The 13,167-nt window shown below is 55.0% G+C and overlaps 1 protein-coding gene across 4 annotated transcripts in view; it reads right to left on the bottom strand.

The window, feature by feature from the left end:
• Positions 1 to 13,167, bottom strand: part of Adcy7 (adenylate cyclase 7) — a 56,764-nt gene that overhangs the window by 8,624 nt on the left and 34,973 nt on the right. For 3 of the 4 annotated variants that reach the window (XM_021169503.2, XM_021169505.2, XM_021169502.2), the window contains exons 5-17: positions 12,273 to 12,476; positions 11,257 to 11,424; positions 10,432 to 10,581; positions 9,978 to 10,126; positions 8,815 to 8,926; positions 6,950 to 7,077; positions 5,559 to 5,717; positions 5,294 to 5,426; positions 3,117 to 3,308; positions 2,836 to 2,870; positions 2,289 to 2,369; positions 2,022 to 2,094; positions 903 to 1,000 (exon numbers count right to left, since the gene is read on the bottom strand). In XM_021169503.2, coding sequence (XP_021025162.1) covers positions 903 to 1,000; positions 2,022 to 2,094; positions 2,289 to 2,369; positions 2,836 to 2,870; positions 3,117 to 3,308; positions 5,294 to 5,426; positions 5,559 to 5,717; positions 6,950 to 7,077; positions 8,815 to 8,926; positions 9,978 to 10,126; positions 10,432 to 10,581; positions 11,257 to 11,424; positions 12,273 to 12,476 — 1,682 coding nt within the window. The remainder of the gene's footprint in view (positions 1 to 902; positions 1,001 to 2,021; positions 2,095 to 2,288; positions 2,370 to 2,835; positions 2,871 to 3,116; positions 3,309 to 5,293; positions 5,427 to 5,558; positions 5,718 to 6,949; positions 7,078 to 8,814; positions 8,927 to 9,977; positions 10,127 to 10,431; positions 10,582 to 11,256; positions 11,425 to 12,272; positions 12,477 to 13,167) is intronic. The other variant, XM_029480488.1, reaches the window with a different exon arrangement.

The raw sequence follows: 13,167 nt of genomic DNA, 5'->3' as shown, positions 1-13,167 counted from the left end.
CTTTGTAGACCAGGCTGGCCTTGAACTAAGAAATCCACCTGCCTCTGCCTCCCGAGTGCTGGGATTAAAGGCATGCGCCACCACGCCCGGCCATACCTGCTTTCTATTTAGCCTTCGTGTGAGTGTGAGTATGTGTGTGAGTGTATGTGTGTGTGAGTGTATGTGTGTGTGAGTGTGTATGTATGAGTGTGTGTTGTGTGTGTGTGTGTAAGTCTGTGTGAGTGTGTGTGAGTGTGTGTGTATGTGAATATGTATGTGAGTGTGTGTGTGTGTGTGTGTGTGTAGGCACCTGCATGTTACAGCATGCATATGGAGGTAAGAGAATCACTGGCATCAGTTCTCTCCTTTAACCACGTGGGTGACAGGGCTTGAGCTCAAGTTGTCAGGCTTGGTGGCAGGTATCTTCACCTGCAGAGCCATCTCAACACCTTACTAAGCACAGCCACAATGACAGCCACGTGTGTGTCATAACTGCCCCCTGGAAGCTATCTGTGACTAAGCTTTGTTCCTTCTGGCCTTAGCCACTTGTCCCTGTCCCCACCAGAACCTGAAGCAGGCACTTCAGGGCTTTGGGGTCCAGGCTGGATGTCAAAATCCCTGTAAGTCTCACTTCCCCATCTGGAAGAGGGAATGATGAGGCCACTGTTTCCAGAGGCTAAGGCCAAGACCACCCAGATAACAAGACTTGGAGACAGAGGAACATGGGAAAGTTTCATACCCAGTTGCAAGGAAGGGCCAGAAACTCCAACTCTGGGGCCATCCCCCTGCTCCAGTGGTGAGGGACCTATAGCTGAAGTCCCTGGTTCCTCCCTGCTAGCCTTGCCAGTTTCTGCTGGGTCCTACCATAGTCACCACCCCTATCACCCCAGTGGGCTTGCCCATCTTCCCCATCACAGGCTGACCTGGGCATCACTAGAAGGTGGACGAGCAGGATGCAGACGAAGACAAGGCTGGCACAGGCGAAGTCGTAGCGAGCCCGGGGGATGGGCACCAGGCGGTACTGGAGGAGCAGGGTGACATGGGTGTGAGAGGCAGCTACCAGCAAAGTCCCTTCAATGCCTCACCCCAAGTTCATATTCTAAAATAAAATGCCTGCCACCTCTCCTGGAGTTCAAGGTGGTGCTCCACACAGTCATTTGCCTGCCAACATTATACTGTTCCTCCCTGCATGGGCAGCCCTGTATCCAACAAGACTTTTGCTTTCATTTCTCAGGCCCTATGGGCAGGAACCAAGCCTGAGCCCCCAGGTGAGGCTGTAACTGACCTGAGCTCACCCCTTACCAAAAAGTATTATCTGGGCCTAGACCCCAGACAAACAAGTAGAGATCCCGGAGGCTGCCTTCCATACGGCACCGCTTTGTTACCACATCAGCACGCTCCCATAATAGAGGAACAACCAAGACTCAGGCCATGTGACCCGCAGGCAGGGGAAGGCCCCTCCACTCTCTTCCTCCTAACTTTGCTCAGATCCCTAGGGAGAAGGATCCTTCCCTCAGTCTTGGACACCAGGCTCTGAAGGCCAGGACACTACTCGACGGTCACAGCCTAAAGCTAAGGACAATTGGCTTCAGAACCTCCAGGTTGCAGGCTCCTAACTAAACCACCTGCCTGACCACTTTGGGGTAAAAGGTAGATTAGATCTTGATATGGGCCCAGGGCTTTCAAGAAGCCGTGAGTTGCTCTAGACCTACACGGCCACTAGAGCACAAAAAGTGTCACAGCCACCAGGCAGGAGGTCCTACAGGTCGCCACCAGGAGACTGAATTTGGGGTGTCTTTCTCCTAGAAGCTTGAAGCACTGATTTGGCCCAAACCTCAGGGACAGATCTCTGGTGTCAGGTAAAGGGGTGAGGACAAGGGAAAGAGCCACAAATGGGACCGCACAGAACCCTGTCCACCCCAACACCCAGTGCAGAGATCTCCAGGAGCCTCCCCACCCTGTGGGGTTTTCTGGACCCAGCAGTTCATGCCCCACCCACCAGGCATAGGCCTGTTCTCCTGTGGCGGCTGCCCCATCCTCACCTCACGCTCAAAGCCCTTCTCCAAGAAGATGGGACCAAAGGTGTGGAAGTCATCAGACTTGGAGCAGCAGGGCCTAGGGGAATGGCAGCACAATACACCCACAGAGCCAGAGAGAGCCACACTCTTAGAGGCAGCCCCAGTGCAAGGGAAGGAGCTACTGGCCGGAGCCAGTACTCAATATCTACCATGAGGGGACTAGCCCTGCCCTGGGAGGGAGGAGGGAAGAGGGAGGAGGGAGGAGGAAGAAGGGAGGGCCACAGGCCTCACCTGGTGGAGCTGAGCCCCTCAATGGCTGACAGCATCTCGTCATCACAGTCATCTTCCAAGCGCCCCTTGGGGGATGCACTCCTAGAATTAGAGCCTCTACCTTATTACCCCAAGGACCCACTTGCCTGGAGGCTAGGGTGTGGATGGTGGACTCACCAATGGGGTCCCTGAGTTCATGAAGCCAGCAGATATTAAGTGAAGGGCCAGCAGCCCAGCAGGAAGCAGAGGACACATCCCTAACCCCCAGACCAAGGCCACCTCTGCTGGGCAGGACCAGCACAGAAGCCAGAGAAACACCTTTCCTCACCACCAACAAACACATAGCAACCCGCTGGCCCGGCCCTGGGGTGAACACACATTGGGCATTCCACCCCAACCATTCAAAGAACCTGTGACCTGTAAGTCTTGCGCCCAGAGAAGGAGGCCTGGCCTGGCCTGGGCCTGTAGGAGCTGCCCCAGACAGAGATTGCTCAGGGCACCTACCCTCAGGAGGAGCCTGGCACAGCTCCACCTGATAAGCAGTGTACAGGGAAGGTAGTGTACCTACCTATCAGGGGCACGGTGTCGACGCAGAGGAATGGCCTGAAAGTGGGAAAGAGAACCGGTAATCACTCCCTGAACACTGTCCCCCATGCACCATGGGACTGGAAGGACCAGGAGAGTCTAGGAGATTCCAGGCCCCAGTGGAGCATTCTCCAAATACCAGAAGGGAGGCTTGGCAGAAACTACCCACAATGCAGCTAAAGGGGCAAGGCTGGGACCGCGCCTTTGTTCACTGCCCCTTCTCAGGAGCATCCTAACCCAGGAACCAGGTGGGAGAGAACCAACCTTCTGCCTCCGTCCGTTGGAGATGGGGGTCTCACTGCTGCTCACACTCTCCCGGTGGTTGAGGTGTGCAAAGGGCCGGGCTGCCCCCCAAGACTCCAGATAGCGGGTTACACGCACTGAAGCCCGCATCTTCAGAGTAGCATCCCCCTTGGGCTTGGAGAGGTGGTGGCTGGGTGGGGGTGGCTGCTGGCTCTGTAAGCACAGACATCACGTGTCCCACCTGTTCCCCTCTTGATCATCCCTGGCACACATGCGGAGCACTGGCTGGTCTGGTAAAGGGGAAAATGTTACTTTTTTTTGAGCCTATAGTATTCTTCGAGCATGGGCTGGCCTGGGTACTAGCTGCAGCCCTCAGTTTTCATCCCTGCCCCAGGCCAGGAAGAGGCTGATGGCCACACAGCTCAAGCTCGGGCTTTCTTGAGGAAGGGGTAATCAGAAGCCCTGCTCGGCCCACCCACATGTGGCTCACACATGCTCCTTCCGGTGAGAGGAACGGGAAAAAAGATGTGTGCTGGCCTGAACCCAGAGACACAAGCACTAAGGCACAGGCCCACTCTAGGGCAGCCTTTGAAGGCCACACCCAGCCTCATGTTAGCTCCAGGCTCATTGGCCACATGCTTGCTGGGCCCAACACATGCTGGAATCTCAGTGGCTTAGCCAGACCCTGAGTGAGGGTCCAGCTCTAACTCCTGCCCTTGTGCCTCTGAGCCCCAAGTCCCCCTTAACACATGCCTGGGCTCAGACAGGGTCGCCAGGTATAGCAGGAGACAAGAGAGGAAAAGAAAGAGCCCCAAAGTCATCAGACACAAGCTTAGGCCACCTTGTGTCTGCTGAGACTCTTGTCTCTCCCACTCCCAGCATCCTGGACCCCTCCCTCAGAGCTGTCTGTCCCCTCAGACCTGCCAACATCAATAGGCAGCAGCCACCTACAGCCCCAGACCGGGCCAAAGCACAATGGCAAATTTACTGGAAACTTCCAGAGTCTCTGGGAATAGAAACCTCTTTAAACCCTCACCGCCCACCATCACGCAAGTCCTAGGGTCCATGCAGAGGACAGCCAAGCCACACAGTGAGGGTGAGCTGCTAGGTCTGGAGGTGAGAACCTTCCTCTGAGGCTCCTCTACTGCTAGTAACTCTGGTCCCATGCTGGCTGGAGACAGGGACGAGGAGAAACTGCTACAGTCCCCTCTAAACTGCCAGCTACATAAGTGAGCAGAGGACCCGAGCTGGCGAGAGGGACCAGGGCGGGGCCGCACAGATGCTGCTGTCTCTCTAGAGCTTGGCTGGAGTCTGGCCAGCATCCTGCAATTCTCCTGGCTCAGTCTGGCAGCCCTGGGGGTGGGCTTTGGAACTATGTCTGCAAATGTCTTTGAGGTTGGGACTTCATCCATTTCAAAGCCACCACGTGCATGCTCAGAGCAGAGCTGGGTGGTCCGCAGGCCGGAGGGCCCGTGGTCCTTAGCAGCACAGAGTGAAATAAATAAGGAAGAGGATAAATAAACAGGAACACGTGGCAGGCCGGAAGACCAAGGAGGAGGGATTCTCTCGTGTGCAGTGGCTGCCCTGGGGACATTGGCAAGATAAAGGGGACATGAAGGAGCCAAAGCAGAAAGTGCAGGCTAGGTGGGCTTGCAGGATGCCCAAGGGCCAGGACCAAGAGAGCTGGAAGAAGCCCCTGCCAGCATTCTTGAGAAAAGTCCAAGGATGATTCTGGAGGTCAAGGCCACAGACAGCAAAAGCAGCAGATTGCCAGCTTGGAGCAGTCAGCAGACAAGCACAGCTGCCTCTCTAGTTGGGCCAGCAGGGAGAGATGGGCTCCAAGAGACAAGGCAATGTGAGCCATCCATCCAAGAACCCCAGACCTATTGACTCCAGGAGCAGGCTGCCTGGCTACCCCTGCTTCCCTGAGTCTTCACAGGGGTTCCTGACTCCTGCAATTAGCCTCATGGAACTGCATGTGCCTGGAGTTGCTGACATGGCCCTTGCTCCCATACCTTACAGCAACACAAAGAGGTCGTTCCTCGATGCCTGAATGTTCCCAGTTCAAGGAAGTGCCCTCCTGTTTTGGAGGAGGGCACTAGTCTCTACCACCTCACCACAGTCTTGAGGGTCAATGACCAATAGTTGGGACCTGCCCCCAGGCTGCCCATCTCCCACCCACCCCCAAGCCCTCGTACCCGGGGATCGATCACCAGGTAGGTTCGGATGTTCATCTCTTTCAGATAGGGGTCTCGCTGCTCCCCATGCCCATCCTCCACCTCATACGCCTTGTCCAGGTGATTCAATGTTGCCTCTGTGATGTGCACCCGGCTGAGGAGACACATGTCAGATCAAACAGTATGGCCCAGGCACCCACTTGGGGGATACCTGCTCCATCCTCTGCTTCCACACCCAGCCCCACCCTGATCACCCTGACCTTGTCCCTGCCCTGCTGAGCCTCACCCAGGGACTCCAGCTGCCTCCATCCTGTTGGCCAGGGACACATCATGGGACCACACATCATACTGCCACTTACGGAGCCCGATGACCCCACATAGCACATTCCCGGAGTGAATGCCCACACGCATACTGATGTCCACGCCCGTGGCCTCACGCACCTGCCTGGAGCAAAGATGTCTGTCACCTACTGTTGCTTCAGAACCTCACTGAAGGTCTTGGGTATTGCAGGTCACCAGGGAGGGAGACAGAGCTTCCTCAAAAAGGCCAAGCATCCTGTTTCCAGGAGTGTGCAAGCTCACATCCAGCTCAAGGGTGTAAGACTTAGGGTACCACTTATGCCGATGGAACTCATTCTGTCCCTAGAGTCCCTTGCCTAGCAGTCCTGGTTGGCTCTGAAGAGGCTGCCAGGGTGTAGGTAGGGGGTGCTAAGCCCTACCCAAGACCCAGCATAGACAAGGACTCTGGGGGCTTCTCTATCCCAACTACAGGAAGTGAGAGCCCCGCACAGTATAAGGAGCCTCTAGGGTGGAGCCTTCCAGGATAAGGATGCACCTCTGGGCATGAGCAGAGCTCTGCACACCACAGGCAAGCTGGTGGTTAGGGACACAGGCCCACCAGCACCTGTGTCCATCGCTAGAACTGGGGATGAGCTGAAGCTACCCAGGCTAGAGCTAGCAAGAGCAAAGCTGCCTCCATAGAGTGCAGAGTGGTGACCAGCCATTGTCACATGGCAGGCATCTTGGGCGTTCTGCACAACTATTGGACTCACTTGGGGACAGTTCTGGAGGCACAGCAAAGTGGTCCTGGGTTGGTATTTCCTCTGCTCCTAGACAGACCACCTCACCACCTCATGCTCCTTTCTTCCTGCACGCCTCACCATCAGATCGATGCCAGCAGAAGGGCCCAGAAGACCCAGGCCACCCTATTGCTGGAGAGTGAATTCTCTGGCACCAGAAACTTCTCAGAGGAGCGGGAAGCAGACAGGATCCTGGAGCTGGACCTTGCCTCTGGAAGGCCTTCCTGCTATCTGTCCTGAGCATCTCTTACTGTCTTAGTCCTAAGAAGAGTGGAGCCAGCTCAGCTTTTTGAGACCAGGTCTCTCTATATATCCTGGAAATTGCTATATAGACCAGGCTAGCCTCAAACTCATCCTGCCTCTGCCTCTGCCTCCTCGGTGCTGGGATTAAAGGTGTGCACCTCTGTGCCTGGCCTAGCTCAGATTTTTTTTAGACACTTCTAGGACTTGAAGCCACAGGTGGGCCCAGAGACGGAAGGCCAACAGAAGGAGTTTAAATCTTCCATATGGCACGCTGTGAGAATCCAGGTAAGCCCCATCCACCCCACCTCCGTTTGTAGTTTGGCAGGGCACATGATTCTATGCCCTGGGTACCTACTTAATGGCCTCGCAGATGTCCAGACCCATCTTCACACAGTTGCGGGCATGTGTGGGCAACGACACAGGCAGGCCTGACACGCAGTAGTAACAGTCACCCAGGATCTTGATCCGCATGCACTCATTGGCCTGCAGGGTAAACGAGCAAGGGGCACGCTCAGGGCAGGTCTGGGGTTAGCCGGATTCCTCCCCGCCAGGATCACCTTCAACTGTTGCTCAGCAGCTGCTACAGAACCTGGCAAGAGGAGTGGGGGCCAAGGACCCGGAGAGACCTAACCAGGAACCCAGATGAAAGCAAGGTTTGGGAAGGGCTATGCAGGAAGGACTGCCTTTGTTTCTCCACACAGTGTTTCATCATCTCATGTAATCCTGGCCAGGTAACAGGACATAGCAGCAAACTACAGAGTTAAATCCTGTAGCCGTGGAGCGCATGTGCTAGCAGGAGGTTGGAACTAAATCAATACAACTGGGAGATGCACTTAGAAGATGAGGCACTAGGAAAAGACTATGGGCCTAAGAGACCACAGCCCACACAGTACTAGAGCATCCCAACACATATGTGCAAAGGCCCCTGGGCCAGGAACCCACTTGAAATCAAACTAGGGCAACCAGCGTGGCTGAATTAGAGTAAGTCAGGCAGGAATTGTAGCAGACATTCTACACAGAGATCAGCAGGAGTTAAACCAAGAGATGCTGAGCTGCTCCACCTGGGGGAAGGGAGGAGCAGAGAGGGGCCGACCAAGGGTGAAACTGGGTCCCCACAGGAGTGTTCAGGGAAGGAGGGCCCTGGATGGGAGTCAGCAGTCGCACCAGACACAGTGCTGAAGTCACCTGGAGGAGCCTGGGGTGAACACCGGCATTTACTTTACAGCTTCTTGCACCTGACCCTCCCCCTTTATCCCAGGTGCCCCAACAGGCAGCCCTGCTCTCTGGCTCTCCTGGAGAGGAGTGCAGGGCTGGAGCAACGCTAAGTTCCTCCGCCAGGGGTGAGGGCCAACCGTGTCCAGGCCAGCCCGTCTCTGTGTCCAGTCAGTGTTTAACTGATCCTCCTGACTGCTCTTGGAAGCACAGAACTCGTGGGCTGTGAGTGCCAGAGGGCGGGCCCAGACACATGGCTCAGTACCAACACGGAGAGATTTGGTAAAGGATGAAAAGCCATTCCTGGTTGGTACTTCCCAGGCTTCTCAGCACAGGAAGGACAAATCCCAGTCTTTGCCTAGACCACTGTGTCCTTGTCTGTCCCCTCATCCTCTGTTCTGCACACACTGAGACTTGTCCATACCTTGGAGAGCTCTGTTCCCCTGAGGCCTGTTCCACCTGAGGCCTGTTCCCCTCCCCACAGGCTTCTCTCTCTCTCTCTCTCTCTCTCTCTCTCTCTCTCTCTCTCTCTCTCTCTCTCTCTCTCAGACAGGATCTCACTGTGTAGTCTTGGCTGGCCTGGAACTTGCTATGTAGAGCAGACTGGCTTCACACTACACCATTCACCTAGAAATTGTCAAGCTGAGACTCTGAAGGAGGCCGAGGCATTCTGGTTACTCCCAGACCCCCAGGTAAGGCAAAAACTGCCAGAGTAGACTCCATTTCCTGCAGGTTGCAAATCTAAGCCCCCAGCTGAACTTCTGGGCCCATACACACCCTAGGCGCGCACACTGTAACCCGTTCTCCTGCTAAGGTGGGAACAAGTTTCTGTGCCTTGGCACACCACTCACACGGAGTACTTGGGAAAACCACCTACTATCGAGACAATAAAATTCAGCCTCAGTTCCCCCTCCCCATCCCCCATTCCCTCCCTGCCCCCCCCACCCCTACCCTCTGCTCATGCAGCATATAAAGGCAGCAGCCAGCTAATGGCATGCCCAGGCTCACCTTAGCAATCTGGTCAAACTTCCCAAACAGCTCGTTGAGCACCACCACCAGCTCCTTGGGAGAGCAGTCGCTGGCCAGCCTCGTGAAGCCCACGATGTCTGCATACAAGATGCTAGTCCGGGTGGACAGGGCTTGGATCAGATCCCTGAGAGGTGGCTCTGCCTCTTCCCCCGCTCAGCTCCAAAGGCCAGAAGAGGTATCCCCAGCCAGCTTGATCTGTCCTAGTACCAGAGCCTTTCGCTACAGCCGCACGGAGCAGACCATCTACAGCCTGGCACTGCTCAGCTCCCAGCATCCTTCACTCTCCCTGAACCTGCACCCAGGGAGTCAAGAGTCCTGAACTCCTAGAATATAGTTCCTTCCAACCCTCCCCAGGCCCTTGAAGAACCACAGGTGAGCAAGCTGAACAGTAGTGGTTCTCAACCTTCCTAAAGCTGTGACTCTTTTATAGTCCCTCATGTTGTGGTGACCCAACCCCCAACCAAAAAATTATTTTTGTTGCTATTTCATAACTGCAATTTTGCTACTGCTGTGAACTGTGATGTAAATATGTGTTTTCCAGTGGTCTTAGGTGGTCCCCCCAAAAGGGTCTCGATCCATGGGTTGCAAAACACTAACATTGAGGTTCCAGGAGATAAGTGCTAATGCCCTCAGGACTCACTATGTTCCATGGCCTGTAAGTTCCCAGACAGATAGATGGATCCCTGACTTATGCTGATAGATGTCTGCTGGCATATAGTTCTGGCCCTTGGGCAGAGACCAAGGCGGAACTCAAAGTGACCACACTACACCTCACAAGAGATCCTACCCCCTGTCAAATTAGTAAAGCCAGGTAAGGCCAGGGGCATGTGGTCACCAAACTTGGGGGCTTCACTTCCTTTAGGAAAAATCGTTAGAAAGGTCCTCTTCGGAGTGTCCAGCTAATTCCCATGGATTGCTATCATTTTAGAGGGACACTGGGTTTTCTTACCCCTATACCACCCTAGCCCTTTGATAACCCTGGTCTAATCCATCCCCCGAAGAAACAAGGAGAAACTGAGGCCCAAGGAAGGGCCAATCCTGTATAGACTGAAGCTCCCTACAGTGAACTATCTCCCTAGAACCAGGGGAATGGTGGCCAAATCCCCAGAGGATGCACACTGCACATTTCCAAAGCTGCCCACCTGACGTTCTGGTGCCGCTTGACATAGAGGCTGTGAAAGTTGTTGTCGGGCATGTAGTGTCGGTCACCACCCTCTTTGAGGCGCTCAATGATGGCCAGCTTCATGCCCATGGAGATGTGTGCTGGGAGCACTGAAAGAAGCAGGTTCTCCTGGACAGAGGAGGGCAGACCAGTGGGGGGATCAGCAGGGACAAGCAGAGTATTATGAGGCCCTAGGCTAGCCACCTAGACATCTTTCTTCCCTCAAGTTCTGCCCACAAAGCCTTTGTTTCCTGTGCAGTTATATCTATGTGGCATGGTGGGGTACATGCCGCCCCTCTCTCCAAAGATCCCAGGAACAAAACCTGCAAGGGATCAGTCATATGGGCCACACAGGCAGTACTCAGCCCAGTGAAGGGTGGACAAGCTGGGGCATATAGCAGTTCGGGAGCGGGAGAGAGGATGCCGGTCCCTACCTGCTGGCGCTTCTCCACACGAAGCTTCCGACGGATCTGGATGCATTTGACGGTGTAGATAAAGAGATCCCTGGACGCGTCCTGCAGCTGGTGCTTATGGAAGGCACCCGTGAAGTTCCCACCCAGGAGGATAACGGCATTGGCCAGGAGCTGAGGGCAGCCAAGCGCAAGGTTCAGCACTGTCCAGTCGGCACATTGGCTCGTACTAACCCCACATGGTGAGAACATGGTGGCATCCGTCCCTGCTGCCTGACCTATAAATACTCTTTAGGTTGTCATTTTTCCAGGGTTAGGCAGAAAACTGAAACCCAGACAATGACTGATCCCTAATGAGATGCTGTGACCACAGGGCCAGGACTTGAGCCTTCTACCCTACCAGACATATGCCCTGGTCATTAAGCATCCAGGATGTCAAGGACGTCCAAGGAGATGGTCACTTCACTGAGCCCCGAACCCAGCCACTGAAGGCACAGCACCCAGCTGGCTCCCCAGAGCTCAGATCTCTCCCCCAAAAGTGGCCATCCAGGCTAGTCAGAAGGAAGACACATCCCTACACCGCAGTGACATGAAGGGGGTGGGGCAGGGAGCATATTCACTCAACAGTGTCACCACATTAGGACCCTGGGGACTGACGCTCAGGGCAGGATCTCACCACAGCAGGACCCTGAGCAGCAGCTAGGGCCTGAGTCCACAGAATATCCTAGACCAGCAGTTAAGACAGCCCGGACAGGGTCCTGCCTGTAGCCACCCGCCTGCAAGCACAGTCCCAAAGTTCAAGCCCCACCAGGCCAGAGCCTGCTCCCACCCAGCCTCTGTCACCCTCACCTGCAGCCCCAGCTGAGTGCTAGACATGGACATCTGGAAGGCTCTTGTCACAGCTCCAAACACCAGGAGATGGGAGACCGTGGAGGTCACGCCTACCACGATGGCTGCCCTCCTGCTGAGAGGCAGTAGTGCGTACACCACAAAGACGACGAACAGGAAGAAAGGCACCTGGGGACAGGGCACCCAGAGAGTCACATGATCTAGGACCCTCATCCGAATGTTACCTGGGACATCCCCAACCTGGGACCTCTCATCTCTCCCCTACACAGTGAGGCACAGTAAGAGATACACAGCAGGACAGGAGGACCTAGACCACCTTGCTCATCATCTGAATACTGAGTTACTGTGTGTGTCGGAGCCCTTGGCTGTTGGCCTGGTAACCACTGGATGGGGCTGGGTCCCTTGTTGCCTCCCACAGGTGGTGTGGCCTCACTCCCCTGGCCCTTCAGCCTATGGTTTCCTGAACCTGACCCAGCCAACCGCAGAAAAAAGAACATGCTGTGATCACAGTATGCCGTGCTACCTCTCTGCAACTGTGACTCGTCAGGCAGGCCAGTGCAACTCAACCCCAAGGTTCAAGCTGGTTGAGAAAGGTCGCCAGCCTTTACCTGGGATGGCTAGCCTAGTAAGTGAGCAGCCATCTCAGCCTCCACTTGGGGATAGTAGAAGAAAGCAGAGGCCAAAGTATCCAGGCTGCTAAGGCAAGAGCCAGCCCTACTCGGTTCTTCCTGGCACACCAACCCATTGATGCCTTTCACTTCCTTGGGTTGGAATTCTGTCACCTCTAACCAGACAGGTTCTACCCAAAATGCCAGATACTCTAAGGGGGCCTCCTCTGAGAAGAGAGACAACTCAGGGCCATCTGAATTCCAGCACCATAGTCTGCAGGGAGAGCCCCTGCTACAGGCTGCGTTGGCCCACTTCCATGAGTCCACTGTTACGAGTGGGCAGAATGTGCCAACTGCATGTTCCAGATGCTGGTACCCAAGCCCAGGGACATCAGCTCCCACCATTACCTGCTCCCACGCATGGGCTTCATTCTCCAAAGAGTCCCACATCAGCACGGAGCCTAGTACCATGAGGCAAGCCCAGGTGAGTAGCGCCAAGGCCCGCAGCCACCGCTGCACCAGGCACTCGACATACACCAGCACATAGAGAGCCACAAACAGCGTCAGCATGAGGAACGCAGTGCCCAGGACAGCCTGGTGTCTGCGGAGATCCTGGGTAGAGCAAACACACACAGAGTATTCGGACTTTCTCCAATGGAGCACCCCCTCATCCAGGAAGTCTACCCAGAATCATAGCAAGCACCCTCCACACAGCAGTGTTGCGCTCCCCTGACACCTGGTCTCCCCACTACCTCGGGCCTGTGTGCACTCTCATTTCTGCTTGCTAGAAGTGCCTTTCCCAGCCACTGCATCAGCTTAGGCATCCCCACCCCGCCCTAAGAGATCACTGCTCCCTGTGGAGGAAGGGTGACCACAGGAGCCAGAACCAGGCTCTTCTCAGGCAAAGCCTTGTTTAAGTACCCGGAGGAATTTATGTCTAAGGAGGGCTTTGGAGGGGCACAAAGAACAGGTATCCCACACAGGGACAGCACTGGAGTAGAGGTGAAGAGAGAAGGGTCAGGAAAATAAATGTACCCAGAGATCTTGGGTCCCCTACAGAGCCTGGGCAAGAGGAGGATGAAGGCACCACCAGCCTCTGGCAAATGACAGGAAAGTGGCATCTAAGTTGTAGCTGCAAGGACCTGTTGTCCCTTTCCACTCCCTGAAGGACACTGGCTCCCTGAAACAGAACTCCCTGCAGCCTCTGATATTAGTTCAGGAACTTCTGACTGCACTTACTACAATCAGCAAGAACATGAAGATAAACAGAAAACAGGTTCTCAGTCATACTGGCCACATGCTG

This window comes from Mus caroli, chromosome 8 (assembly GCF_900094665.2).
Source record: "Mus caroli chromosome 8, CAROLI_EIJ_v1.1, whole genome shotgun sequence".
Taxonomy (NCBI): Eukaryota; Metazoa; Chordata; class Mammalia; order Rodentia; family Muridae; genus Mus; species Mus caroli.
The sequence above is the reverse complement of the archived record's forward strand: the minus strand, read 5'-3'. Positions and strand labels throughout refer to the sequence as shown.